Source organism: Mirounga leonina, unplaced genomic scaffold (assembly GCF_011800145.1).
Source record: "Mirounga leonina isolate KUSES-001 unplaced genomic scaffold, KU_Mleo_1.0 Mir_53, whole genome shotgun sequence".
NCBI lineage: Eukaryota > Metazoa > Chordata > Mammalia > Carnivora > Phocidae > Mirounga > Mirounga leonina.
In genome coordinates this window covers 88830684-88854852 of record NW_023270807.1, presented here as the reverse complement: position 1 = coordinate 88854852, position 24169 = coordinate 88830684, and the positions used below count along the sequence as shown (strand labels likewise).

The 24169-nt window shown below is 43.3% G+C and overlaps 2 protein-coding genes across 2 annotated transcripts in view; both read right to left on the bottom strand.

Moving 5' to 3' along the window:
• Window positions 1-1584: 1584 nt before the first annotated feature.
• On the bottom strand, window positions 1585-3863 carry SLC35D3 (solute carrier family 35 member D3). Its single transcript, XM_034991564.1, has 2 exons — window positions 3418-3863; window positions 1585-2412 (listed from the first exon to the last, which is right to left on the bottom strand). The coding sequence occupies exons 1-2, from the start codon at window positions 3854-3856 to the stop codon at window positions 1598-1600; spliced, it is 1254 nt and encodes a 417-aa protein (XP_034847455.1). The 5' UTR covers window positions 3857-3863; the 3' UTR covers window positions 1585-1597.
• Window positions 3864-11858: 7995 nt separating this feature from the next.
• PEX7 (peroxisomal biogenesis factor 7) overlaps window positions 11859-24169 on the bottom strand; it is an 84072-nt gene continuing 71761 nt past the window's right edge. The window contains exon 10 of the mRNA XM_034990754.1: window positions 11859-12343. Within this exon, the coding sequence (XP_034846645.1) occupies window positions 12275-12343 (69 nt within the window). The 3' untranslated portion in view covers window positions 11859-12274. The remainder of the gene's footprint in view (window positions 12344-24169) is intronic.

The following is a 24169-nucleotide window of genomic DNA, read 5'->3' as shown; positions in this document are numbered from 1 at the left end:
GGGCTCCTACATCTCCAATGGCTTGGAGAGGTACCTGTGGAAACAATGGACTGCCTGTGACCACCAAGAACCCAGCACCAATCCCAAACTGCCACATCGACCCTTGCTCACCAGCCTGTAGGGCCAACCTGATGAAGCCGAAACATCCATTTTTGACTCTGCTTTTTGTTTTGTTTCGTTTTTTGAAAAATAAAGAAAAATACAGGATACTACCATCTGAGATTCTCCAGAACATGCTGGCAATAATAATAAAATAATAAAAATAATAAAAGTGCCTTCTCTCAAATTACCTCTCTGGAGGGGGCTGAAAGAAAGACGGCCCTCTGCATGCACTCTCCCATTACATCTCAGGCTCCATGTTAACTGACGTCAGCGGTGATGGCTTTCATAGCGCAGCGTGAGGCAGCCATTTTATTTTACTTTATAACGGTTTCCTTGACTGGAAAATGGGAATGTTTTTGTGGTTGTTATTGTTGTTGTTTTAAAGTAAACTGCCCTGCTAATTTAAGAACTTCTCTATGCGGTGGCCCCTACATAGCAGATACGGGACATCACACATTGAAGACTAAGGCAAGCTACCCAGCAACAATAGAACATAAATGTGCCTGAAACAAATTTATAACACTGTATCTTTTAGCAGATAGACTCATAACTTTATTTTGACAAATGTAAGATAGAAAAATATCATAGAGTGAATATTGCCGTTACTGTTTTTGTAACAGGGTTTGGGATGTGCAGTGTGACTCGAAAGAGCAAGCTTAACTGGATGGACTCACTTCTGTTTGGGCTTCAGTTAATACCGAATTATTGTTCAGCCTTTGCATTTGCTTGAAAGAATATTGGACACAGTAAAACTGGCTTTTCAAAAGGTTATGGGATTCAGTAATAAATATTATGAGGCAATGAACCCAAACAACCTTTGAAATGGTTTTATAATTACTAAAAGCCAACTTTTAACTTCAGGCTTAAAGCTAAGAACTCATATATTCAAAATAGCTTTAACATTTTCTACCAATATATAATAGAATAATAGAGTACTTATTTTTTTAAAAAGTGAAGAAAGATTAGAGTAAACATGATGTTTCAGATGATTATAAACAGTAAACATCAATTCAGTATATATAGATGTATATGTATTATTTCAATAATACACTCTTGCTCAACTGGCCATAAAACCTGTAGTTCTAGCTATCACTGAAGACGTGTCTGGGTATGTCCTCTTTGAGCTTATTCAGTGTGGGCAGCCCGTCTATACTCCATCTTCCGAGGGGGTGGGTTGAGGAACTCTAAGTACATGCAGGTATTTGGTTATGGTTATAAAGACATAAAATTCATGTGCCAGGAGTCTGCAGTCAGAACCACTGCGTTCCTTCCTTAAGCTTCACGCTTGTTTGTCTCTGTGATGCCTCAGGTAAACTCACACTAAATAATTCACACAGGTGCTCACGCTGTTGCTGTCAGTCCCTTTCAGCTTCCTTCTTTGCTTCCCTTCCCCACTCCTCAAAGGATAAAATTGTGCGGCCCCTCATTAAAATATGGTATCTCTAACATACAAAATAAGTGTATGTACATATATACACATACATGCATTTCCTTTTCAAGGACTGGGTAACTCCTCATTTTCTATCAAATAATCCTTTTTCATATACTTGGTTCCCCTAACTAACCTCCACACTTCCAGGTAAGCATCCTTCAATGACCTCTTGCTCACTTCCGCGGGGCCATCTGTGTTCTGCGAACTCCTAGCCACCTGCGGGCCTCCGCTGGGGCTGCCCCTCGCCTCTTGCCCACTCCTCTGAGTGGGGCCACCTGCTGACCCGCCATTTCCATCCTCCGCGGGTAGCTCCTCCATGACGAATGGCAGCTGATCTCCACTTGGCCGTGCTTCCTCGCCCCCGGGCTGCGTCTCTAGGTCCTCGTAGTTGCTTTGCTTTCTGGTCTCCACGAATTTGGCCACACAGTAAATGATGGAGCCCAGGGTGTTCACCACCACGCCGGCAATGAACAGAGAGGTGGGTTCCACATCGCTGAAGGCCACCATGCCCACTGTGATGGTGGCGATGCTCTTCACCACGCCTACGAAACTGGTGGTCACCGCCGAGTTGATGTAGGTGCAGTGCAGCGTGGTGAAGTTCATGGCGCAGCCGATCAAGATGCAGGCCACGAAGATGCAGACCATGGCCGGGTCCTTCCAGCCAGGGAAGGTCCAGGCGTGGATAGAGTCGGTGCTGGCGAAGGAGCAGACGACCAGCAGTGGGGTGGCGGACACCGCGATGACGTACTGCGCGGTGAGCGGCCCGTGCTCCGTGTCGGCGCTGGCCTTCTGGATGAGCACCAGGTAGGCGGCGTGCACCAAAACGGCCAGCACGCCCGTTACGTACCCGATGGGGTCGCCGGTCAGGTCGCCGGCTCCTGGAGCGCCCCAGGAGAACCGCGGAGCCAGGGCAAGAAGGAAAAAGAGAAGACACCGGGTTGGCGAGGGTGGGTATTCACTGGGGCAACGCGTAGGGTTGGTGAGTAGCCAGGGTTCGCGTCCCAGCTCTGCCCAGGGGTATAAAACGCAAGAGCCAAGTTCAGCCAATGCCCAGTTCGAGGCATAATCGGAGGCGCCTTCCCTGCCATATCCCCGGGGCCCCCTGGCTAGCTCTGTCCAAGACCAAGGCCCGGGAGAGCGCAGATGCCCTCGGGGTAGGCACGGAGGTCACCAGGCTCGTGGTACCCTTGCCCTCTCCGTGGGGCTCCGGAAGGAAGAGGGATCCCTAGCTACTGTCCTCTACCCCGGGCGGACTGGGCGCCGAGCGAACGCCTCTCTCTCCCGACCCGTTTCCCGTTCCCGCCGGCTCCCTTCGGGCTCAGTCCTTCAAGCTCGGCCCTCACGTGGGGCTCAATCCGGCCCCCTCTGCCTCGCTCCCTCAGCACCTCGCGCGGCGCCAGAGACCCAAACTAGCCTCCGCGGCTCAAGCTTGGTTTCCATTGTCCCCCGACCCCCACCACTCCAGCCCCGCGTGACCCAGGGAAGTTCAGCGCCCCCCTCCTTCCGACTCAGCCTGGGGGCTCCAGTTCCCAGGCTCAGGCGGCTCCCCCACCCCTCCTGGAGGAAGGAAGCGAGGCAGGGCGGAGGAGAGGGGAGGCGGGTGGAGGGGGAAGGGAAGGTGGAGAGGGCGATACCGGTTTAGGCAGGGGCGGGGGTCGGAAGCCCGGACTGGGGGGAGGGGTGCGCTCTAAAGGAGGAGGTCGGAGCGCTGGGAAAGGCTCGGCGTGGTCTCAGAAGTCCCGTTTGCGAGCCGAGCACCCACATTCAAGCCTCTCTCTGCCTCAGTCTCCCCATCTGGAAGTGAGGGCCTTGCACTAGGTGATCCCCGCAGTCTCTGTCCGGTGGGGTGGGGTGGGCCGGGGGTGGGCGCGGGTCCCGCTCACCTGCCAGGGCGGCGCCGCAGGTGGTGATGAGCACGGCCGCGAGCACCCCGGGCGAGGGCGCGCCGTTCTTGAGCACCAGAACGCCGATGAGCATGGTGACCAGGGGCAGGCAGCGCTTGAAGACCACGTACATGGGCAGGCTGAGGCCGCGCAGGGACCAGAGCGTGAGGCTGGACTGCAGCGTGGAGAGCACTGCGACCCCCGCGAAGGAGCGCGCCAGGTTCAGGCCGAAGGGGGGCACGGCGATGAGCCCCAGGCGCCGCAGCAGCTCCAGGCTCAGCGCCGCCGTGGAGCTGGTCAGGCACTGCACCAGGGTCAGGAAGGAGAACTGGTAGCGGCTGATGAGGAACTTGAGCAGGATGTTGAGGGAGCCAGAGAAGACCCCGTGCGCGATAGCCACCGAGATGCCCAGCACGCGGCCCCGGCACAGCTGCCGCATCGCGCCGGCCGCGCCGTACCCGGTGGTGGCGGAGCTCCGGGACCTGCGGAAGGAGAGCCGGGAAGAGAGCCGCGAGCAGCCGAGCGAGGGCTGCGGGGGTGCCCGCCCAACGCCGCGCCGAAGGGCAGGGGGCGCCGGCTCGCTGCAGAGGGCAGCTCCAGCCAGGCGTCCTCGCGGCTCCGCCGCTTCGCGTCCAACTGCCCCGCAGCTCCCGGGAGGCAGTGACGAGGGCGGGGGACTCCGAAAAGTGGCAGGGGTGGGGGGCTGGTCTGAGAGGAGTGGCGGGAAACCTAGCGACAGCGATCTGTAAGTATGTGACGAGCTGCAATGGGTTGTGTCCCGCGCGGTTTCCCAGCCAGGGCGGACGCTCTGCTCCTGGAAGCCCGGGCAGCTGCCGCTAGCGGGACCCGACTCGCACCTCTCGGGCAGCCCAGCGCCCATCCGGGCGGGCTCTCCGGGCGCCGCCCCCTCTCCTCCGGCCAGGCCAGCTACTCCCGCTGGCCTCTTCTCTCCAGCGCCGAGCCCAGGGGCGCGGGTTGCGGGATCTCGGGCACAGCTAAAGATGGTAGAAACAACAGCGCCCCAGGGTCGAGCTTATTAGCCGCAACAAGTGACAGCACCCTCAGCCCCAACCCTTCCCTTCCCTCCCCGAGCTTCAGCGGCTTTTCTATCCGCCGTCCCTACGGGCGCAGCCGCGGGACCTTGTCCAGCTGCCGGCCAGGAAAGGGGAAAAAGTCGGTGCCAGCCGGCTGCGGGGCTCCCTGATGCTCCCGCGCCGGCACCCCCACATTGGAGAAACCCACGGCCCCAGGACACCAACCCCAGCGTGCTTTAGGGCGCCAAGCCTGGCCTCTTCCCGTGGCCGCCAGCGCGCTCTCCAGTCCGTGCGCCTTCCAGGGAGGGACCTGGGATGACTCGCGTGGCTCTGGGGGAGTTTGGGGGGGGGGGCGCTCCTTGGCCTCGCCGGACTGCGGAGCCTGGGGGCGGAGGCAGGGGCACACGTTTCAAGTGGGGCAAAGATGTGAAATAAGCATAAAAGCAGAAGCTAAGTCTCTGGAGGGAGAACCCTCCACCGATCTGGGGGATCCCACGGGGGCGACGGTGCACCACGAGTGGGCGGGGAGCGACTGGCTACGCTGGGAGGTGCGGGGGGCGGGGGGCGTTGGCAGGGGAGGGAGGGCGTAGCGGGGGCAGGAACCCGGGGGCCAAGACCGCGCAGACTAGGTGTAGCTTTCTCTGGAATCCCGGGAACCGACCGCAGCCTGCGGGGCTGTCGTTGGCGGCTTTGGGGAGCGGGACAACCCCTACCTCTTACCTCCCGGGGGTCCTGCAGGTGAGAACTGTTTTTCTATCTGGCTAAGAAAAGTAGGAAATTATTTTCTCCGGGCACAAGGCTTCTGTGACCGTTCGATCTGAATTTCGTTCCCTGGAAAGTAACGCCCGGACACGGAAACCCAGCAGCAGCAAAGGGGTTCGCTCAGCCGAGGTCACAGCTAAAAGCCAGACACAGTTCAGTTTTCGCGCTACTTTAAAATTACAGACTTGGCCAGGGTTTGGGAGCGAGGAAGAGAGCCTGAAATTGCAGCGCACCACCTCGCCCTTTCCTTCACTTTTCCTAGCCACCCACTGCCATCGGGATCCCAACCTCCTAGCCCTTAACTGCTGCACGAACTAGTATACACGAACCGTTTCTTTAGTGATTCTTTTGTTTTCTCCTCCATACTCCCCCCCCTCTGTGCTGAACGCGGCACTTCCAGCCCGGATATTGAAGCCGCGATTATTTTTACCAGAGCAGAAAAATAATTTCCACCAGGGACTGGCAGCATCACTGCAGTCCTTATTCTGGGCCAGTTTTGCATGTGCTGGAGCTCACGTTGGTGGGAGAGATCTAGGTTTCAACCAGTCCTGCCCAGGGCCTAGTAGGGCCACCTCCCTGCCCCCCTCAGGTGGACACTCAAGAAAATGTTTGCAAATGGCTCAGTGTGTCAACTTTCCAGGAATAACACTGAAAAGCAATTTACTGAAACCCGTGCTTCTGGTTCCCTGGGAAATTCTTTGTTTTTGTTGCTAACGGCTATGGTTACACACTATTGGCCATTTCATGGGCTGTTTTTCAAGTGATGTTCTTTTTTAGGGAATGGGGTCTGAAGCAGCCGGTCACATTATGTGTATGTGTGTAGTAGAAGCATATAAACAAAGTATACTCAGATTAAAAAAAAAAAAACCTTGAAGATTAACTTTTTAAAGAAATCAGCGAATGACAGATCTTTGCTTCTGGGGACCATTCCAATAAAAGCCATCTTAAGTGAACACAATAAAGAACTGTCTGCATAGACCCAGTTTTGGAATGATTCATTTCTGCCAGCAATTATAATTGCTTCCATTTGTGATACTAACATTAGGTAAAAGATTTGGGGCTGATTCAGCTATCTTACCCTTCTCATTTAGGCAAGAAAATTTAGCTTAATACTTGAAACCTGCATTGGCATGAAAACAGTTCATTTTCTCTACTTTATTGCATATAATTCTTTTCCATTAGGACTTTCATTTAAAAAAAATTAATACCATCTCCCACACCAATTACTAGGTGAGCTCCTAAAGAAAAATGGGAAAAACAAGAATACTATGTTTAGCAAGGTTAATTGAACAAGAATGTAGATCTGAAGGTCAAAAAGCTATTTGACCTACTGGTATCAAGCTCCATTATCTTCGGAGCTACTTAATACATATTGATGGCATTAAATAAATCCTTTAGGTCATTCGTTTGGCAAACATATAGAGCGAGTATTTGGGGCCAGGCAGTTTTGGTTAGCCACAGAGAATTCAAAGATGAGCACTCATCTGAGTTCTTCAGGATTCACAGGTGCAGGTGAGACAACACAATGAGGCTTATGCAACAGTGGGGCCCCGTGGCAGAAACAAGAGAGCAATAAAGAGGACAATAAAATCAGCTTTCTCAAGAGGTATCAGAAAAGACATCCTGGAGAAGGAAATATGGTCTTATTTCATTATTTTTAATTGTAAAAGTAACCCATTCCCATTATAGTATGTACAAGGAAAACAGACTTTAGAACAATAATTGAACATGCTATCTTCAATATTCCCTACCCCCAACCCCATACCAACCCCACTACACAGAGCTGGCTACTAGTGCAAATCTTTACAGTTTTCTTACGTATCTATTTATACATACATAATCCCCTTTTTAAAAAAATGATAAAATTAGGACATCGACCTATTTGTGTATAATTTACTATTTTAAAAAGCGTATTGTGGGCAGGTCAGCCCCCAAGATCCCTTGCTTCCTTGTAGTCACACCTTTGGTCAATCCCTCCTACGTTGTACCAGGGCTGGTCTGTGTGACCAGTAAGACACAGCAGAAGTGATGGTGTCACTCACTGAGATTAGGTTATAAAAGACTGAAGCTTCCATCTGGAACTTTCTTTTTGTCACTCAGCCGGGAGGAAGCCAGATGCTATGTTATAGAGACCCTCAGGCAACCTGTGGAGGGGCCCGCATGGTGGGTGCCTGCTAACAACCACGTGAGTGACTTTGGAAGCTGATTCTTGAGCCCCATTGGAGCTTCAGATACCTGCAGCCCCAGGTGACAGCTTACCTGCACTGTCATGCCAAAACCTGAGCCAAAACCACTCAGCCAAGCCACCCTTGGATTCCTGACCTATGGAAACTCTAAAATAGATGTCTGTTGTTTTAAGCTGCTAGGTTTGGGGGCGCCTGTTATACAGAAATAGGTAACTAATACACCGATAGATAGCAATGTATTTTTCATGTCAGGACACATAGTTCTACCTTATTCTTTCTGATGATTGTTCCATAGTATAACCTTTCTTCTGTAGACAGGCATCTAGATGTTACCAAACAATGATATAATGAATACCCTTGGACATTTGTTTTTACATACTCTGTATGTATTTGGGGTGGAGACATACAGACAGGGAATTCTAGAACTGGAACTGCTGAGTCAACTGGTAATTGAAAATCTTTACTGCCAAACTGCCTTCCAAACAGGTGTATAACAGTGCTCTCACTTTTTTTTTTTTTTTAAGATTTATTTATTTATTTTAGAGAGAGCAAAAGAGCATGAGCATGGGGGGGGTTGTTAGCAGAGTTGTAGAGAAGGGGCAGAGGGAGAGGGAGAGAGAATCTCAAGCAGACTCCCCTCTAAGTGCAGAGCCTGCCCTGGGGATTCATCCCACCACCCTGAGATCATGACCTGAGCCGAAATCAAGAGTTGGACCCTCAACCAACTGAGCCAGACAGGCGCCCCAACAGTGCTCTCACTTTAACTTAATATCATCGGTATTTTAGTGTTTGCCAAACCGATAAGCCAAAAAAAAAAAAAAAAAAATCCCCAAAAAACAAAAAAACGGAATCCCATTTTAATTTGCATTTCTTTGTGGTCAGTTAAAGTCTGGGCACCTTTTTTGAAGTCTATTAAACATTTGCACTTGTACATCTGTTAATTATCTATTGATATCCTTTGTCCACTTTTTTTTTTTTTAAGATTTTATTTATTCATTCATGAGAGACAGAGAGAGAGAGAGAGAGGCAGAGGGAGAAGCAGGCTCCCAAGGAGCAGGGAGCCCGATGCGGGACTCGATCCCAGGACCCTGGGATCATGACCTGAGCCGAAGGCAGACACTTAACCATCTGAGCCACCCAGGCGCCCATCCTTTGTCCACTTTTATGTTTGGTTGTCTTAGTGATTTTTGAGAGCTCTTTATAAATTATGGCTATTAAACCATTTGTTACATACATTGCAAATATACCTTCCAATATATCTTAGCTTTGCTAATGGTGTGTTTTGCTCTTTTAATTTTTGTATGTTGTCAGTCTTTTTCTTTAGTCATCTCTCATAACTTTCAAATGAGGGGGAAAGAATTTGTCAAACCAACGTATACCTGAAACTAATGTAACGTTATGTGTCAAACTATACTTCAATCAAAAAGAAATTAAGAATTCACTGAGCCAAGAGCAGGGCAAACCAGGCACGTGGACTACGTTGGACAAAAACAGAAATGAAAACCTGCATTATTTATACAGGGGGTCTGTGAGCACAGCCGTGTTGTGGAGCACAAAGTGGGTGACCACGTGCAGGGAAGCAATGCTGCAGAGAGAGGCAGGGGCTGGTCCCAAAGGACCGCGGCTGTCTGATTCGTGAGCTGGAACTTTTTCCTGTAGACAATCCTATACGCAGAGAAAGGTTTTACACTCAAATTGATGTAATCAGATCTCATTTTTAGATCTGTCTCCGGCAGCTCCAAGGGCACAAAACTAGAAACAGACCCCTCATTTAGGGAGGGATCATCTGCTGGGACTGTCCAGAGAAAACTTAACAATGGCTTGAACCAGGGCAGTGGTGATTGGATTGAAGGGAGGAGACAGAATGGAGAAGTATTTAGGGGGTTCAAGGGACAGGACTTACATGATTCGACTTGGAGTAGAGAGGTGGGCAAAAGGGAAGGAACAAGAATGGTATTGAACTCTGCGTGAGCGCCTGGGCAGACAGTACCGGCAAGAAATGAGAAAGCACATGCCAGAGGAGCCCGTTAGGGAGCAAGACCAGTGTGGTTAGAAGCAAATGAGCACAAAGGCTATGGGGGACCTGGATGGGGGAGGCGGGAGATACAGATTTGGAAGTTTTCCATAAATACATGGAAGTAAAAAACATTGAAGTGGATTATCTCACTCAAGAAGAGGCCTGCTAAGGAACTAATGAGTTCCTTTTTGGAAGGGCCAAATGATAGCCAAGTTGGTCAGTTAAAAAGTGCCAGAGGTAGAATAGAGGGTGGGCTCTCAGCCTGGATCTTTCTGGGGGTGACATACCTTGATAGGGTCACTCCAGACCCAGGGTCAGTTTCTTAGCAACTTAGACTTCAGATCCAGTCACGGCAGAGTTCACATTCCAACTCTATACTTGTTGGCTCCTAGACTCCTGAGAGAGCTTCATTTCTTCATTTCTTTGTCTGGAAAACTGGGAGGGCTTCCTTGCAGGGACGTTATGTAAATCAAAAGGACTAACATGCAGAAATCCTCTCACATTGTACCCAGATCACAGGAGAAGTTGGAGAGGCAGGCAGGACGACAGCTAAGAGTTCAGTGGCCTAGGGACCAATGCTGTCCAGAGGCTGCTTGGCTTGTGAACCACCAAGAACTTAAAACTCTTGGGAATTCTCTTCCAGGAGAGAATCCATCACCTTTCCTTCTAGTTTTCCAATCCTAGCTCCAGGAAACCCACTGGATAAACATTCACCCACACTCGGGGCACCTGGGTGGCTCAGTCGGTTAGGCGACTGCCTTTGGCTGAGGTCATGATCCCGGGGTCCTGGGATCGAGCCCCCGCATTGGGCTCCCTGCTCAGTGGGGAGCCTGCTTCTCCCTCTCCCTCTGCCTGATGCTCCCCCTGCTTGTGCTCTCTCTCTGTCAAATAAATAAATGGAATCTTAAAAAAACTAAAATAAATTATTTAACATTCACCCACACTCTTTCATATAGAGGGACTCCAAGCACCCGAGTTAAGTATTAAGGAGTTATTGTTCCAGACGTTTCTCACATCCTTAAAATCGAGGGGGGGGATAATCAAGAGAGATGTTCGTTTTTAAATCACAAGTACGTGTTTCAAAAGATATATGATCCATTATTTTAATAAAATCTCTTGCATTCTCAAAGGAAAATAAGTAAGTGATTTTGTTTCATTGTAAATGGGAGCTGGGTGAGGTCTTTTTAAAGGTCTATGATAAATCCAGCTGATACAGAAACCCCCAATGTGAACCTGCTTTTACTGAACTGTGCTTGGTGTGATGCCTCTCGTTCTGGAAGGAACTAAGAAACAGCTCCATGAGCTTTATCATCATGACAGCCCTAAGGATGTGTCTGACCACCTGATCCTCACATTATACTCTTGTTATGAAAGTAGTGTCCTCTCTATGGGGCCTCCCAAAAACAATATATACTGATTGGTCTAAGAACTAAAAAGAGTTGTACTTTTCCCTGAGTACATTCATTCATGTAACAAATATTTCGTGAGCACCTTCTGTGCACCAGGTATGGTACTAGGGCCACGCCTGCGACAGGACAAAGTCCTTGCCGTTAGGTCTTGGGCACTGAATTGTGTACTCAACCAGGCTTCCCGTTTATGCTGCCGGGAGCAACTTTCTAGGACTTTGAGGTATAGATGTTCAAGCTCCACTTACGGCTTCACTTTATGTTCCTTTTGTTCTGTCTCTTATGTGGTCTTGTTTTTTTACGTGGTAAGCTGTCAATTTTTTTTTTCTGGGACAAGTAAACAAATATGTAATGTAAATATATATATATTAGACAATATATATATAGTCTATTTTTTGTTGTGTTACTACAAATATATTTTGCTCTTTAAAATTTTCAAGAACTTGTTAAAAATTTAACAATTTTTGCCATTTTTATTTTAATATTATATAAAAATATAAATATGCAAAGTTGTTTGTTTTACCAATGTTTCCCTTTCCACCTTTTTTTTTTTTTTTTTTTTAACAGATCATCTGCACTTAGGGGTTTTTCAAGGAGATTTAGGGAGGTACTGACTGAGGAGGGTTTATGGCATTACTTAGGGACAGTTTCAAGGGTAACTGCTTGAAACTTAGTAGGACCTAAGACTTTTTGCCCAGTGACCAGTTTTGTTTTGTTTTTCTTTAATTGATAGTAGAGAAGTAGGAAGAGAGAAATATGGGGTTAAGGTTATAACATCTAAAAAGATTTGAATAAGTGTAAAAAACATGTAAGCTTTTAACTCACAGCATTCCATGTTCTTAAAACATGCCACCAGTCCTTGAGACAATCTCATTCAGTCTGTGTGTCAAGAACATAGTAGATGCTCAATAAATACTGCTGAATCAATCAAATCTACATTAGAGCCCTGTTACTGAACCACAGATATCTCTATACTACATATAATTTGTATTCATATATACACTGTATTAGAAAAAGCAACCTTGCTAGGACGTCATAAAATCATAAGTACTCAAGAGATGTAGTTTATTTTAATTTTTACCAACAGCAGTGATTATATTTTACATCAAAAATGACAAATTAAAAATGAAATATATCACTATCAATATAATCTACAGATCTCCCATATTTTAACCCATTTTACAATACAGAGATTACATTTCAATAGACACTACAAGAGGTACCATAACTTCAATTATTCCTTGGATCTTAAGAAATATGGCTTATGTACTAGGCTTAAATAGTGAGCCAAAGTCTTTATCAGCTGCCTCAAAATTATTCCAGGGTAAATTTTTAAAATTTGAAATTTTGACTAGCACATAAAAGCATAGTACTATGATATCGATAGTTAATTTATTTCCTGTTAAGTAGCTCTCAGCCAGTCTCCTTTGCTTCTGACTGGGGGAGTATATCTCAGGCTGGCATAGTGAGGCAAACAGGATCATATATCTTTATTGTTTCGTCCCAAGCACAATCAGCCACCTAGAAAACAAAAAGGAAGTGAAAAGAAACGTAATCTACAAACATTCAAGGTCAGCAGCAAAAGCCGAGGTCACTGAGAGTGGAAGCAGATGGCCCGCTGGTAAACATTATTTTCAGTAGGAAGAAGGCCTCATTTCCCTCTTAAGGATACACCTCAGGGATTGTTCCCAACTGACGGAAATTGCCTATAAGGATCTCCTGCCTCCCTGCGACCTCACCTCGGCCCCACCTCACCCCAGAACTACATCATCCCCTATACATCCCAAGAGAAATGTTGAAAAAACCCACTCCTAAAGTGGGAACTAAGGCACATGCTAGGTATCGTGGGGACAGAAAGGAGATAACGTACAGCTCTTGCCTTCGCAGAACGGTTCATTCACGACCTGCAGTGAGAAGCGCTCAGAGATTCTCAGAGGAGGGACTATCTGCATCAAAGTGGGGTGGTGTCGGAAGACTTCACAAATGCTGTGGCATTCACCCTGGCCCTCTTTAGGGGCAGACGTGGGTGCCAAAGACATTCAAGTCTAAGAAATCATAAAAACATGAAGGGGGCAAAGGCCGTGGTGCTCAGGAACTGGGTGTTAAAAGGCTTGTGAGTATATCAATGTCTCAGAGTCTAAGATTGATACATAAAATCAGTGTAGGGGCACCTGAGTGGCTCAGTGAGTCAAGCATCTGCCTTCAGCTCAGGTCATGACCCCGGAGTCCTGGGAACGAACCTGCTTCTCCCTCTCTCACGCCCCCTGCTTGTGCTTTCTCTCTCTGTCAAATAAATAAAATCTTTAAAAAAATAAATAAAAAATAAAATCAATTGTATCAAATAACAAAGTACTTAGTAACACATTTAATAAAAGACGTGAAAAACAACCACACTAAAAACAAAAACACTGCTGAGAGAAACTGAAGAGGCCTAAATAAATCAGGAAATATGTTCATGGGTTCAATGTTGTTCCGAATTTAATGCTCCCCAAAATAATTTATAAATAATTCATGATCTCAGCAGGCTTTTTAATGAAAATGGACAAGGTGACTTTTAAAGTTTATGTGGAAATACAGAGGACCTAGAATAGCTGAAAGAATCTTGAAAAAGAACAGCAAAAATGTACTTCTTATACTACCTGACTCAAGACTTACTATAAAATTATAGTAATCAAAACAGTGTAATATTGGCATAAGGATATACAAGTAGATCAAGGAACAGAACAGAATTCAGGAATAGATCCCAACTTGGACAATAGCTTTTCATCCAATGTACCAAAACAATTCAACAGGGGAAGGGAAGTCTTTACAACTAGTGGTGCTAGGAATGGACATCCATATGGGAAAAAAAATGAACCTCAGCCCCAACTTCACACCATAAACAAAGATTAATTTCAGGGGGGATGTGCCATGGACCTAAATATAAAACCTAAAGGTATAAAGCTTTGAGAAAAAAAATAGAATATATTCTCAATCTGAAGATTAGTGAAGATTTTGTAGACAGGACACAGAAAGCAATAGCCACAAAGATTTGTTAGGTGCAATTGAAAATAAAACTTTTGCTCATCAAAACACACTGTTAAGAAAATAAATAGGTAAGACATAGAGTGGGAGAAAATGCTCCCAAAACCAATGCATCTGACAATATGTATCCAGAATATATGTAAAGAACTACTATAACTCACTCATGAAAAGACAACCCAATTAAAAACAGGCAAAAGACTTTACTAACAGACAAAGATATGACCAATAAGCAGACAAAAAATAAAATGTTCACCATCATCAGGCATCAGGGAAATGCAAATAAAAACCACAATGCGATACCACCACAGACTCATGAGAATGGCTAAAATCAAAGGCAGACAATATCAAATGTCAGCAGGGATGCAGTGCAGCTGAAACTTGCACACGCGGCTGCTACAACCACTTTGGGAAACTGGCTGTTTCCTATGAAGTTAAACATATAGCTATCTTTAAACTCAGTAATTCCACTTCTAGAGGTTTATCCTAGAAAATGAAAATGGCTTTACGAAACAATGCAGAGCAAGAATGTTCACAGCAACGTCATTCACAATAGCACAGAACCGGAAACAACCAAAACATCCCTTGACAAGAGAAGATAATAAATTGTAGTAAATTCCTACAATGAAGTGCTGCTGAGCAACCCAACAGAGAGAGCGATCGATAGGCTCAACAATGTGGATAAGTCTCACAAACATTAAGTTGAGTGAAAGAAGCCAAAAACAAGAGTAACTTACAGGACATTCCATCATATATGTTCTAAAACACGTGAAACTTAATCTAAGATTAAAAAAAATAGGGCAATGTTTGGTTTTGTTTTTTCAGCTGGGGGTAGAGGAGGGGACAGGGGGAGACTGGAAAGAGATAGAAGAGAATTTTGGAGGAAGATGCAAATGTTCTATATTGTGATGGGATGTAGATTACACAGTGTACCCGTCTGTCAAAACATAGACCTAAGATTTGTGCATTTGGATGTATGTAACTGATACCTAAATATAGTAAGAATAATAATGCAATAATAATAATAACTGAGCGGGGGTAGGACACGAGTAGAGGAATAAATAAAAAAAGAATGCTGATAATCGTTGAAGCTGGGTAAGGGAAGGAAGTTCATTATCCTATTCTGTTAACTTTTTATATGTGTGGAATTTTTCACAATAAAAACAAAAACCAAAAATGTAGACAGTGACATGAAGGATGAAGTGGCATAAGAGAGATTTTGACTAAAGATATTTGCACTCTATTCCCCACCTTTAATGGTTACAAAGGCTCCAAGTTTCATAAAGGAACTCACAGTCTCAGTGGACAGTTGAATTATCTGGCTGTCACGGAGTACAAGAACCACTCAGATTGATCTGAACATATTAACTCCTTATCACTCACTAACAGTATTTTAGATCGCAAACCAAGCTGGAGAGAGCAGTAGAGACGTAAGCATTAAACACCAGACTCTTCAAGATCTGGTTGCCACCTACTTGTTCGTTTCTTATTGCACCGGGCCCACACACTCAATCCCGGCCTCTTGTTCATGCCTCTGTGCTCCTGTCCTTTCGCTGATCCCCTCCCCTGAGTGACCTCTCTATTCCCTCCCTCCCCTCTCCCCCTCGCCTTGTTCTGTCTGGAGAGAATACCTCTCTTTTGAAGAATCCGGTTAATCATCACTTCCTCTATGAAGTCATTCACAGCATCCATGCTATTCGGCTGTACTTACTTACAGACGTGTGTGGCTTCGGCCCTTTGGAGGCACAGACAGTGTCTTGCTATAACACAGTAACTACTCAATAAATATTAGCTCAGAGAGTGTATTTTGCAGAGGAAGACTGCAGACAATAACGTTTTCTTGTGTTCATACTGAAGAAGCAGAGCTGGAACCAGAACCGAAATCTGTTGAGTCTGTCCACCAGAAATAAGTGCCTCATAAAAGGCAAACTGACACTCATTATCTGCCTGGTCCTGCAGTTATATGTTTTTATATCATGGGACACAAAGATCATTATATTAATTTACCCCTGTCTCATCTATGTATATTTTTTTCAAGTGCTAGACCTTTCCATATGTTATTTACTCGGGACTTACTTGCTCAGAACTTCAATAACTAACAAATATCAAGGCCAATGAATCAGCAAATGTTCATAAATCTATAAATTAATTGGTAAAATAAAAAAGACCTCAAACTGCAAATGGTATGGAATTATGAACAGTTGATTCAAATCAATGCAAATAATATTTCTCCATTAACTAACTAAACTCCAGCTAGTGCCACAAGTTTAAAAAAGCTTACAATAAAAAAAAAAAAAAAAACAATAGGTAAGAAGAAAAGCGCTTTCCTAAACTAACAAGGAGATGCCTGACTCTCCGAGGTACAGTGGGCTTCCTGCTAAGGAGAGATGGTGGTGTGGTCCCTGGTGGTGGTGGGCGGGGCTCTCATTGATGACCATCACCACCTCATGGCCTCTGGAGGCTCTGCTTCCCACTTAAGAATGGGAGTAAACACAAGGCTCTCTCTTAATGTTCCCTACTACCCATCCGAGGCCAGGCTGAAAGACATTTAAAAAAAAAAAAGACTTTAAAAATAAGCGTTAACAAAAAGACCGAAAGATAAGTAAAGCGAATGGCATGAAAATAAAAAATCTGCTTTACAGGATGAGACTGACTCATTCTTCAGCTGGTCAAACAAAGCGAGGAATCTTCCCTAGCTCCTCTCCTACTTCTTCACGACAAAAGCCATCTTTCCATCCCATCTCCAGGAATACACTCCTGGCTACGAAGACTCCTTCAAGGCCAGACTCGGGATCAAGAACGAGAAGAGATAATAGGGTGTCTCCTTTCTCATCTACCGAAGATCCTCTTTCTCAGTTTCAGCCTCCTATACGGGGACTCACTTCTTTGCCCATGACCTTGCTGTCAGGAAAAACTGAAAGACGGCAATCAGCAAAAGGACTGCTGGGTGTTGTTTCAGCGAAATGCCGGCATTGTCCTAGGGCCTCACAGGGTTACCTCGTTCTGTAGGGGTCTGTGCCTTTCCCTGTCTCTGGGTTATTTTACAACTCTGAAAGTTATAGAAAACTGATAGTAATCAAATGATTCTCATCCATTAAAGTTGCAAATGAATGTCGTCCTGTGGAGATGCAACTGATGCCTCCCCTTGTCCCCCAGAAATCATTCCAAACATTACACTTTTTTTGCCCTGCGGATATTGACCAGTTCTGCACCTATTAGGTAAATTCATTTCAGCCTTCAGTGATTGCCTGTTTATGTCTGTTCTTTGGTTTCTCTGAGCCAGTTGTAAAATCTTTCATGAGTTACATAAATCTTTGATACATGTTCATGATATATCTGTGTGAGAGTCATGATCGCTATTTTGAAAATTATCCTCTGACATGGTCACATACAGGGAGAGAGCTTATTGGCCTCAACAAGGAAATCATTATTTCTGTGGAACATAATAACCCTTGTTTTCTCATAGGAGATGAGACAGTAACAGAAAAGCCATTTCATTAAAAAAACAAACATGAAATGGAGGGAATGGACAGATAATTATACTAGGGAAAAAAGCTAAGAATAATTGTTAAAATTAGGCATGAAATTGTCTACATCTCTTGGCAGCAAAGATTAAAAAAAAAGCAAACAATAATGCAAGAAACGCAAATATCAGGATCAATTTACCAGTTCATCAGAAGAAATCAAGTTTTTCCTAGCACTTGCCTGGCTATAAGAGAAATATATAATATGCTTCCATTATAAAAGTCATTCAGTGCCAAAAGAGTGGTTTTACAAGAGATACAAAGTCATTCTTCATATGGCTGTTTTTAAAATAAACATCTCAACCCTCAAATAAGCCAAAAGTACACTATTCAACTGTAGGTTCCTGAAGGCATTTCTATAGGGTAGTGGTTCTCAAGAGTTAGTGTACATTAGAATCATCTGGAGGATGTGTGCAAACACAGAGGCCTGTTCCCCATCCTCAAAGTATTCCTTCTCGAAGTGCGGCCCTGAGATCAGCTTCACTGATATCTCCTAGGGCTGATGTACACCCTGGGATCTTCAAATCAAGTCCACAGAAGGGATTCAGAGAGTCTAAAGATGCAACATTTTGTGTGTATATACATCTGAGGGGGAGGGGAGAGAGACTCAATCATTTTCTTCAGTTTCTCAATCCCTGACCCCAAAAGTTTAATCCAGAGCATTCCCCAGCAGAGCATCACAATCACCTAGGGAACATTCTAAAATGCAGCCAAAATTGAGAACCTCTGATATAGAACCTCTGATGTAGATCAATTTTCTTAACTGGGCTTTTGTCACATGCACAAACCTGGAGTTCTTCGGTAGTATCTTATGTACGGGAATTTTTTGCTGTTGACTAAACATTAAAAAATAAATGAATGAATAAATGAATGAACAAATGAACAAAACCAAAATTTAGTGGGGATTCAAATATTCTTGAGGGAGAATTCTCTTCCTTTCTTGAGGAGAAAGAAGAGGTTCATTTGCAACTAATATGGAAAACATCTTATGCCGTATTTTCACATTTATTTGAAACTGAAGTTTCAAATCTGGTAGGCTGATATGTGGTAGGAAGATGGTGAACTGGGAGGAGGACCAAGAAAAAAAACATGACTGAATGCTCTCTAAAGAACACTAGCCCCACCTGAAGCAACCCTACCCCCAAAGTTTATGTAGCTGCTTGATCCTGTTCTACATGAGGCAGTATCCAGAATTTCTACTTAAAACACATAAGAAAATTTTATTAATCATGTAAGCTATGGTTAAAACCAATAGGTTGATATATTTTTTTATTTGATATTTGCACCCTGCTGAGTTCTAAATGGGCTTAAGTGGTTTATAGATTAAGGCACAGGGCCAAATAAAATAAATACAGATTCAGGGGAAAATGTCTGTTCTAAAGGGAACAAATGGAGCAAAAGCTTTCAGGCATCAGAGCTGAGCACATTACAACACTTGTAGAATAAATTAGGCTCTGTGCTTTGTGGTAACTAGGGAGAAAATGAGAGCATGCTGGGTAATACGGTTTCTGTTCTCTAACAACATGCACATATGGATGTAAACATTTTTGTATAATTAAACCCGAATAGGATTTTCAGCAATTATACATCTTGGTCAAATCTATATTCCTGTGTTTTGTAGAGTAGACCTTTAGTAAATACTGTTGAATGAATGAATGAAATAATGAGTGAGTGAGTGAATCCATGCAGTGGTTTTCTTCCTCCAGAGATTTTCTGGAGTAGAGCCTCACCCATGGTAAGGAGCACCTGGTCAGGTGTGAGGTCAGAGATCTGGGTGAAGGCAACAAGTTGTATGGGAATGGGGAATATATGGGATTGTTGAGTGTCATGAATATTATTTAAAGAGATTTCACAGGGAGCCTTCTTTTATGTCCCAGGAGCTCTTAGTCCAATATTCCTCTACACTACAAGGCTATCTAAAACATAATTCATATATATGTGTATATATATATATGTATATATATATATGCACATTTATATTCATCCATTTATTTAACAAATATTTATCGGGTATGTCCTCTGTCAGATGCATGCTGAGGACATTACAGTAAACAAGATGGTCCTGGTCTCTGACCCCACAGATCTGGAGTCTGGCAAAGAGATGGATAAATAGACATCTACAATGCAGAGAAATATGGACAATGATAGACGAATTATAGGATCCAGTAGAGGTAGGGGTCACTATAACCAAATGTGAGGAAAGTGGATATATTCAGGAAGAAATATCATCTAAGTTGTGGCTTAAAGGAGAAGGATGCCTCGGACAGACAGCATTTGGTGTTGCTATTGTTTGCTGGAGGTGGGGGACACACTAGAGAGAAGGAAAGTGTTCTAGGCAGTGGAATAAATAAGAATAAATGAAGACCTAAAAGTTCTAGCTTTAAAACAACTAAACTGCATTGTAACTCCTCAGATGAAACTCTTAATCTTTGGAGACAGGCTTTTTTTCTGACTCATGTCTGACTCCCGTCTAGGGTTTCTTGAGGGCTGACTGCCAAGGCCTATCTTGTTTGACCCTCTCCCCTGACGGTGAGTGTGCATGTGGATACCACAGAGTAGGAGCCTCCAGACTCTACCTCTTCTGCCCAAGGATATTCAAGTGGAAAATGTATTCCTTAATCTGCATGCCTCCACTGTAGTACATGTCATCCCTATGCTCTCTGAATTTCCCTTAATCTCACATCAAAACGCAAATCTTTTCATTAAAATTCAGAATTAAAGTTACCAACATTATAGGAAAAATGGTTTGTCAAAATGTTGTATTTCTTCACTTAATGTAAAACTTGAAGACAAAATCTTCTTCATTATTATTTTAAAAATCTCCTATCTTCTAGTTAGTGAACAATAACTAATAGGATAAAATTCCATGTAAGTTCAATTTTTAGTTATTTTATTTTCACTTTTAATAGCAAAACAAATATTCCTAAGTTTTAAGAAAAAGCACACTAATTAGAAATATGAATTTCTCACTATGTCAATTCTTTAAAACATAATGAAGGCTTCTTGAAAAACGGAATAGAAATTTCTTATTACTCTCAATTTTGTGGACATTGCTTTTTGCCCTTGGGAAACTTGTTCAATTTACTGTAACTATCTGTACAACATACAGCCTTTTTAGTAAAAATGAACAAGCGGAACAGGCAGAAGGATGAAGAGAGAATGAAAGAAATCCCTAACAGTCAATTCTAAATTTGGAAAAAGCAGCCCAGTTATTATGTCGCAGTGTATTGAATTACGGGCTAAAGAAAGAACATGTTTTACCTATTCAACCAACTTACAGGAGGAAGTGACTACAGAGAAGAACATGGTTTATTATGTTAATGATGGAGTTTAAGTAAAAGTAAGGAAAGAGTTGACTTGATATACTAAAATCCTTTTCATTCATTCATTCATTCATTTATTCAGTATTTATTTAGTACATATCTATCATGTAGTTTGCATTAATCTACTCTGTATTTCCTGGCACAGAGCTGTCACTCAAATATTTACTGAAGCAAAAAACAAAAGGAGAGAAGGAAGAGAAGAACTTGTACCGGACTCTGAAAGGCAGAAGTGGGGAAGAGTGAGGGGAACAGTGGCAAACACATGGAGATGACAAATTACAAAATATAATTGGTATATAACAGAGGGATTACATGGGATGGTGGGAAATACAATTAGAAAGCAGTACAGATTATAGTGAATCTTAAAAGCAACATTAAAAATTCAGACTCGGGGCACCTAGTGGCTCAGTTAAGCAACTGACTCTTGATTTCGGCTCAGGTCGTGATCTTGGGGTCCTGGGATTTAGTCCCACCTCAGGCTCCCTGCCCACTGGGGAGTCTGCTTGGGATTCTCTCCTTCTCCCTCTGCCCCTCCTGCTTGTTCTCTCTCTCTCTCAAATAAATTAATTTAAAAAAGTAAAAGTCCCTTTTTAAAGATACATAATTTCTTTATCTAGAATCCTGCATATTAAAAATTTTTCTTATGTATCACACACAAATGCACACACAGTTGCTGCCATGCAAATGTAATTTTTTCCATTGTATTTTCTAACTTGATTACTGACATCTACATGGTATTCATTTTTGCATGTTTATTTTTACTGATCTTATTGAACTCATAATTTTTAACAGGCTTAAAGTTGATGTTCTGGATTATAACACTGACAATCATATGGAGTTGATACGAATACCTTTGTCAATATTTTTAACTTTTAAAGATATTTATATCCCATTTTGTTTTCTTCTATTACTAATTGGCTATGCCTCTTGGAACCATGTTGATTATCCTAGTGAAGATGGTAATTCTCATCTTGTTCCTACCTTTAATGAAGCCACTGATAGATTTCAGGTCAAGGACTAACAAAATCAGATTTGCATTATGGAAAGCTCTCCCCAGAAGCAATGTTGAGAATCAATGGAATGATGAAAAAAGCTCAGAGACCAGGGGCGCCTGGGTGGCTCAGTTGGTTAAGCGACTGCCTTCGGTTCAGGTCATGATCCTGGAGTCCCTGGATCGAGTCCCGCATCGGGCTCCCTGCTCAGCAGGGAGTCTGCTTCTCCCTCTGACCCTCCCCCCTCTCATGTGCTCTCTCTCATTCTCTCTCTCACAAATAAATAAATAAAATCTTTAAAAAAAAAAAAAAAAAGAGCTCAGAGACCAGTTAGGAGATTACTGCAGCAACCATGGCAGAGATACTAATAAATGCTTATCTAAGGCAATGGAGCTAGAAGGGAATGGTCCAGATTTCAGAGATATTGGTGAGGAGAAATTTATAAACGTGATGCCCACTTGAATTTAGGGAGACAAGCAAACTAGGATGACTTCTCAGGTCTTGCCCATCATGCAATCAATTGAGCAGTTAGGAATACCAGGGTAAAAGTAAGACATCTATTGCAACCACACAGTAAATGCAATTGGATAAATGGGACAAGCATCCCTAGCATATAATTAAATTAATTGATATTAAAGGATGTCTACTTCTGTAAGGATGGTAAGAAGAAACTGGAGATGAAGACATTTGGCAAAGTGGTAAAGAAGATGAGGTTAGTACAATTAGCATTAAAGCAACAGGATGAGAAGATTTTTCTTTAAACAAATCTAAATCATATAGCTAAAGAAGAAGGAAATTTGGGAAAAGGCTAACTTGGTTTTCGGGGGTTTCCTGGTGACTTTTTGGGCTTAACATCTGAATGATGAAAGGGAGACAGATACAAGGGTGTAAAAAGAGAATGTTGATTTTGAGAGAGTAAAAGCAGCAGGTAAACCTACTAATTCTTGATGTCTAATAATGGAAGAAAAGCCAAATTTACTGGTAGGGAGACAGGACAGTGAGGTCAAGTGAGTTTTGAAAATAGAGAACAGAACTGGCTGACGATCTATAAAAGCACTGTGTACATCTGAGGAAGCAAAGACCTGGATGAGGAAGTCAGTGAGAAAATCAGGAACCCACTGGAAAAGGGAGAAACAGAGATAGACCACAGATATTGTGAGGTGATAGAGAGGGAAGAAGATAATTATTCTTGCTTATTTTTACAATTAAGTAGCAAGTAAGGTCACGTGTCTAGAGTGTTAATGATACTGTGGGAGGCTGAGAAAAGATACTGTGGAGAATGAATGGGCTAGAAAATCAAAATGATTTCAAACGTAAGTTGAGTAGGACCAAGAGCCCAGATGAAATTTTTGTGAAAATGTAGTTTGTGGTGTGCCAAGTCAGCATTTTTGCTTGGTTTCTCAGAAGTGATGACAATGAGCATGAAAGTGGGTGATTCAGGATTGGGAGCCGAGGCAGCAGAGACTAAGATGTCAATAATTCTGCAAACTCTCACTGCAAGGGTTGTCCATGAAGCCCAGCAAGCAGTAGATACAGGTTAACACATCCACCTTAGGGATACACCAAGGTCCTACCAAGCTGAGCCTCAGAATGTTTTACAGCTGGGGGAAAACAGGCCCTTGTTATATAATTTTCAGCCACAAATCACACAATTATGAGAGCATCAAAGAAGAAACAACAGAGACTAATAATGCCTGAGGACACTGGATGCTTCTGGCACATGTTCTTTTTGGCTCTAAAGCTAGTCTGTGACAGATGCAGAAAATATCACCTCCGATAAAAGGTGAAAAGAACTTAGTTATCTTAACTACCAATAATGCTGGTCTTCTTTTACAATTGAATTTTCCAACTTCATACTGAGAATTGCAAAATATTTTTATCCACTGTCAATTCGTAAAGGTGGCATCTAAGACTGTGGGTAGAGAGATTTGAATCAAAACATGAGTTGAATTTTTAAATGATGCCTAATTTTTAAAAATTTCTTTATAAATTTGTCCTTTAAAAAAAAGTTACATTAGTTTTAGGTGTACAACATAATGTTTCAATATATGTATATATTGCCAAAATTTTTTTTTACTAAAATGTCAACAAAGTCAAAGATACTTTTAAAAACACATCTATAGAACTGGTTTAAATCAGAGCCAAATTTAAGCATCTTCCACTGAAACAAAATGAAAATATACAAAATTTCTTTTGCCCTAAAAAAAATCTTTGTAAAGTAAATACATGGTCCTATCATGGATAGTGCAGGATACTCACTCATTAAAGATTATATTTACCAAGAATTTTAGGAGTCCCAGAAGATAGATTTACATATGTAATATAACCACAACTATGAAAAATATGCATACATATGGAAAACGACTGGAAGAGTAGTTACTTTTGGGAAGGATGGGGGCAAGATGTAGAAAGAAGCATGAGAGAACTTTTTGAGATTCTGGTAGGGTTCTGTATCTTAACCTGAATGGTGGTTACACAGGTGTGGTC

What these genes read in the sequence shown, in the direction of transcription:
- SLC35D3 (XM_034991564.1), bottom strand. Translation starts at nt 3,856, where the DNA reads ATGCGGCAGCTGTGCCGGGGCCGCGTGCTGGGCATCTCGGTGGCTATC. An exon ending in CTGCGGCGCCGCCCTGGCAG is followed by an intron (nt 2,413 to 3,417) that starts GTGAGCGGGACC and finishes GGGGCGCTCCAG; the next exon opens with GAGCCGGCGACCTGACCGGC.